General features: G+C 57.3%; 1 protein-coding gene across 10 annotated transcripts in view; it reads right to left on the bottom strand.

Moving 5' to 3' along the window:
• The window catches only part of Dcdc2c (doublecortin domain containing 2C), a 75,866-nt gene extending 71,563 nt beyond the window's left edge, over positions 1–4,303 (bottom strand). For 9 of the 10 annotated variants that reach the window (XM_070014638.1, XM_070014635.1, XM_070014639.1 and 6 more), the window contains exons 1-2: positions 3,999–4,303; positions 1,725–1,776 (exon numbers count right to left, since the gene is read on the bottom strand). In XM_070014638.1, the coding sequence (XP_069870739.1) occupies positions 1,725–1,776; positions 3,999–4,285 (339 nt within the window). In that variant the 5' untranslated portion in view covers positions 4,286–4,303. The remainder of the gene's footprint in view (positions 1–1,724; positions 1,777–3,998) is intronic. The other variant, XM_070014636.1, reaches the window with a different exon arrangement.
• Between the last annotated feature and the right edge of the window lie 1,697 nt (positions 4,304–6,000).

A 6,000-nucleotide genomic window follows, 5' to 3' on the forward strand; every position in this document is an offset into this window, starting at 1 on the left:
GAGACCCCTGACCCCTGCACGGAGTTCCAGTGAACAGCAGAGAAGGAGAGGCGGCACAGCTGATGCTGTGGAGCGCATTCCAGGAAAATCACAGGCAGACACACATGCATGCAAGCTTACCCGTGGTGTGCTGTGTGTAAAATCGTACACACCTGCGCACCCGTTGTGGCAAACCCAACACCATGCATATCCACAACACGCATGCATTTACAGACTTAGTTTGACAACAAAAAGAAATCATCCTCTATAAAATTCTACTAAGGCACAGCCACCCTAAGAATGACTTTCTGCTTGACTGCACAGATTTATGGAAACAATGAGCTAATCGGTCTCCTGATGTGCTAATGACTCATTAACACTGATATCACCTGCCCTAATTAAATAACTCCCGCTATTCAATACCTGGTTCTTGGTTCTTTATTCCCTTTATTCTACAAATCAAATGTGATTTTCTGTTACCGTCTGCTGGCGACAGGCTTTCTCACACTGTCAGAGTGAATGGCGCCACGGACTGTCACCACTCATTCTCTGAGCCAGGTTAGGAAACTCAACAGGAATAAGTGGAGAGGTCACCGTGTGTATGTATGAAACTCCCAACAGTTCATCCCTGATTGCGGAAGCAGCCAGACCAGGCCAATTGGTTACATAATCCTGCCGAGAACACCAGCTCCACAGGATGGAAAGCCATCCACACGCACGGATGCAGCCACACACATCACTTACACCTGGTGACAGTTCTCTAAGGTAAAGGGCGCCACCTCCACTCCATGGAGGAGGACAGGAACCGCAGGGGGGGCGACTCAGGAGATACTATCATACCGAGCGCTAGGCTTCACTTCTGTCATCCTCGCTACCTGGGAGGCTGAGATTTGGAGGATTTTGGTTCAAAGCCAGTCTGAGCAAAATATTAGCGAGACATGACTCAACCAATAAATAAAGCTGGGCATGGTGCTGTGTGTCTGTCATCTAAGCTACACAGGGAGTGTAAATAGAGGATCAGGGTCCAGACAGGCCCTGGCGAAAAGCAAGGCTCTATTAGGAAGAGTCACAAAAGTCAAAAGAACTGGAGGTATGGCTACGTGGTGGAACATCTGCCCAATAAGCACAGGGCACCGAGATCAAACCCATGGTGAAAAAGGGAAAGATAGAAACCACCAGGAAGCCCCTCCTGTCCCCCCACAGCACGTGGCCACTGCTTCACACAAACGTCATGCAGGACAGCCCACTAAAACCCACCTACTCTTGTTGCTTACACGGAAGGGGTATTTCTCCTAACAAGTTACATGGTGATCTTCTTGCTTAGAACAAGCTCATGTTAATGGAACCGTGGCAGCCCCATCCTGTAGACTCTTTAAATGCCTATCAAGTACAAACTTGTTGAATACGTTGAGAAAACCTTCAAAGTCAACATCCTAATTAGCTTCAGCATTATATCATTTAACTCTCCCTGATGACCATCTTTCTAAACCCCCCAAAGGCAAAATGAAAACGTCCATCCACGGCTGCATGGTGCTGGCCAGAAGGGCTGTCTCCTGTGCTGTTTTTGCCACTCATATTGCTGTGCTGTCTGTGTGCTTCTTTGACAAGTGGGACAATTTCACAGTGCATGACATTCCCTACCAAACACTGCTTTGTAAGATGTCAGCTGTCCCATACACATTTTTCATTTTACCAAATCATCTAACTCATCTTCTAATTTTAATTAGTTAGCAGTGAACACTTACTTCCTTCAACTTTCTCATCTTTGTAGGTTTTCTGGGAACTATATGAATATAACTGCAAGAGAAGAAAGGAGAAAACGTAATTAGATCTGGAGTTATCAATTGACTTCTCCCCACCCCCCCCCCACAGTGGGAGGACAGTATTGGGGTTTGAACGCAGGGTCTCAAGATTTCTAAATAGATGCTCTACCACTTGGGCCATAATCCAGACCTGAGAAAACAGAATTCGAAGGCAAATATAGACACAGACATCTGGGCCTGTGTAGAAATACATCATAGCAGTTCAGAGCCAGAATCAAGATGCAATGCTAGAATCCTCCCCAGCGTGCACCAGCCATGCCCAGTGTGCACCAGCCACACCCAGCATACACCAGCCACACCCAGCATGCACCAGTAATTCCCAGTGTGCACCAGCCACACCTAGCATGCACCAGCCACGCCCAGCATACACCAGGCAATGCCCAGTGTGCACCAGCCACACCCAGCATACACCAGCCATGCCCAGCATGCACCAGCCACACCCAACATGCACCAGACACACCCAGCGTGCACAACAATGCCCAGCATGCACCAGCAATGGCCAGTGTGCACCAGCAATGTCCTGCAGGATGATGTCCTAACAGCAACACTGCCCTTGGCCTACAGAAACTGTCTCTAAAGAACATGGCTGATGGGCTGGGAAGGTGGTTCAGTGGTAGAGCACTTGCCTTGCATGCATGAGGCCCTGGGTTCGATTCCTCAACACCACGTAAGCTGAAAAAAGCCGGAAGTGGCACTGTGGCTCAAGTGGTAGAGCGCTAGCCTTGAGCTGAAGAGCTCAGGGATAGTGCCCAGGCCCAAAGTTCAGGCCCCATGACTGACAAAAAAAAAAAAAAAAAGAACATGGCTGTTGCCAGGTGCCCGTGGCTCACACCTGTAATCCCAGATACTCAAGAGGCTGAGATCTGGGGATCGAAGTTCAAAGCCAGACTGGGCAGGCAAGTCCATGAGGCTTTATCTCCAATTAACCACCAGAAAAAAAAAAAAAAAAAACAGAAGTGGAGCTGTGGTCTAAAGTGACAGAGCTCGAGTCTTGAGCACAAAAGCTCAAGGTCAGCTCCCAGGCCCCAATTTCAAGTCCTACAACCAAAAAAAAAAAAAAAAAGAAAGAAAGAAAGAAAGAAAGAAGAAAAGAACACAGCTATCCCTCATCATATTGATAATAGCCTTAGAAATAAATTATCTCCTGGGTGCTGGTGGCTCACACTTGTAACCCAGTTTAACTACTTAGGAGCTGAGATCTGAGAATTGTAGTTCAAAACAAGTTGGAACAGGAAAGGCTGTGAAGTTCTTATCTCCAATTAACCATGAGGAAACCAGAAGGGAGCTGTGGCTCAAAGTGATAGAGTTCTAGATTTGAACAAAAGAGCTCATGAACCGTGTCCAGGCCCTGAGTTCAAGCCCCACGGCCAACAAATTAAAATATAAATAAATAAGTAAATAAATAATCTAAGACCTGGTACTGCTGGCTTGTTTGTAATCCTAGCTACTCAGGAAGCTTAGATCTGTGGATTGTGGTTGGAAGCTAGCCTGAGCAGGAAAGTCCATCAGACTCATCTCCAATTAACCACCAACCTGTGTGTTTGAGGCGCTCTGCCACCTGAGCAGCGCCGGCCTTCCCGCTGAGCTCGGCACTGGGCCGGGTCTGCGCTCACGTCCAGGTACAGCGCACACCTGTAAGCCCGGGGGGCCCACGGGGGTGGGGGGGGACCGACCCACAGCCGGCCCACCGGACAAGATCCGGAGGCTCTCCACCAACTGGGCCTGGCGTGCCCTCCCCTCCCTCCCTCCCTGCCTCCCCACGGCCCTCCCTGTGCGGCCCCAGGAATCCCCCTCCCGCACTTATGGATGTGCTAGTCCCAGGGGCGGCGCCTGGCGCACAGACCCCAGCAGACAGAAAGCGCGAGCAGGACAGCAGGACAGGAAGACACCCCAGACCCATGCACCTGCCCTGGCCCGCCCAGTACCCGACCTGCACCCCCAAGCACCCCAACCCCCTCCTGCACTCAGGCTTCTAGAAGCGCTTGCGGCCAGCCCCGCCCCCTGCTCCAGGCCACGCCCCTGGCTCCCGGCCCCGCCCCGGCCCCGCCCCCTGCTCCCAGTCCCGCCCCGGCCCCGCCCTGGCCCGGCCCCTCACTCTGGCTTCTTGAAGTGGTCGCAGCCGGCCCGCCCCCTGCTCCCGGCCCCGCCCCCTGCTCCAGGCCCCGCCCCCGGGTCCCGGCCCCGCCCCTCACTCACTCCAGCTTCTTGAAGCGCTCGCGGCCGGCCGCCACGTACTTGCCGCCCGCCTGCAGCGCGTCGAGCTCGCGCACCATGTGGCCCCGCGAGGGCGTGTAGAGCCGCCGCACCCCGAAGGGCACCTCGACCTGCTCCGTCAGCTGCTCCAGCAGCGCCTCGAAGTTGGCAACGCGGCGCCGCGAGAACACGAACTTGCGGCCCACGAAGAACTGGTCCCCGTTGCGGTACACCAGGATGGTCTTGGCCGGCGTGGTGTCCACCAGCGCGTAGGGCCCGCGCGTGCCCATGGCCGGGCCCCGGGCCGCGCCCGCTCCCCAGCTCGGCCCGCACCCCGCCGCGCGGCCCGCGGGACTGCGCCGCTCCACAGCGCCCAGGCCCCACTGACGCGCCTGCGCATTGTGACCGCTGGGGCCGGGGGGCGGGGGGGGGGGACGGGGGCCGGGGACCAGGGGCTAGGGCCGGGGGATGGGGAGGGGGGCGAGGAGGGGGAAGGGAGGGGGCAGGGAGGGGGCAGGGAGGGGGAACGGGGGAGGACGGGGAGGGGGCGCGGGCGGGTGAGGGAGGGCCGGGGCGCGGTGGGGCGGTGCAGGACCCCGGTCCGGGCACAGAGCTTGGCCCTGCGAGCTGCCGGCCTTTTGACTCCCGGGAGCCCCCGGGAACGCCACCCCCCCCCCCCCGCCGTGCAGAGCGCGGGAGCGGCGGGCGCCCGGAGCCCAGAGGGGGGCGCGGGATGCACGCGGGAAGACGACTGGGCGGCGTCGGGAAGCCCTCCGGGTACACAGGAAACGAGGCTCCACACAGGCGCTGCCCGAGGCTTTGCAGAGGCTGAACCCAGAGGCCACGCCGCGCCGTGCGCAGACACCAGCACCAAGCGCAGACGCCGGCACCGAGTGAGCGCAGACGCCAGCACTGAGCAGACGCCAGAACTGAGCGCAGACACCGGCACTGAACAGACACCAGAACTGAGCGCAGACACCAGCACTGAACAGACACCAGCACTGAGCGCAGACGCCAGCACTGAGCGCAGACGCCAGCACTGAGCGCAGACACCAGCACTGAACAGACACCAGCACTGAGCGCAGACGCCAGCACTGAGCGCAGACGCCAGCACTGAGCGCAGACACCGGCACTGAGCGCAGACGCCAGCACTGAGCGCAGACACCAGCACTGAACAGACACCAGCACTGAGTGCAGACGCCAGCACTGAGCGCAGACACCGGCACTGAACAGACACCAGAACTGAGCGCAGACACCAGCACTGAACAGACACCAGAACTGAGCGCAGACACCGGCACTGAGCGCAGACGCCAGCACTGAGCGCAGACGCCGGCACCGAGTGAGCGCAGACGCCAGCACTGAGCGCAGACACCAGCACTGAGCGCAGACACCAGCACTGAGCGCAGACACCAGCACCAAGCGCAGACGCCGGCACCGAGTGAGTGCAGACGCCAGCACTGAACAGACACCAGAACTGAGCGCAGGCACCAGCACTGAACAGACACCAGCACTGAGCGCAGACACCAGCACTGAGCGCAGACACCAGCACTGAACAGACACCAGAACTGAGCGCAGGCACCAGCACTGAGCGCAGACACCAGCACTGAACAGACACCAGCACTGAGCGCAGACACCAGCACTGAACAGACACCAGAACTGAGCGCAGACGCCGGCACCGAGCGCAGACGCCGGCACCGAGCGCAGACACCGGCACCGAGCGCAGACACCGGCACCGAGCGCAGACACCGGCACTGAGCAGACACCAGCACTGAGCAGACACCAGAACTGAGCGCAGACACCAGAACTGAGAGCAGACACCAGCACTGAGCAGACACCAGAACTGAGCACAGACACCAGAACTGAGCACAGACACCAGCACTGAGCAGACACCAGCACTGAGCAGACGCCAGCACTGAGCAGGCACCAGCACTGAGCGCAGACACCAGCACTGAGCGCAGACACCAGAACTGAACAGACACCAGCACTGAGCGCAGACACCAGCACT

Source organism: Dipodomys merriami, unplaced genomic scaffold (assembly GCF_024711535.1).
Source record: "Dipodomys merriami isolate MVZ:Mamm:240054 unplaced genomic scaffold, mDipMer1.0.p SCAF_99, whole genome shotgun sequence".
NCBI classification, from domain to species: domain Eukaryota; kingdom Metazoa; phylum Chordata; class Mammalia; order Rodentia; family Heteromyidae; genus Dipodomys; species Dipodomys merriami.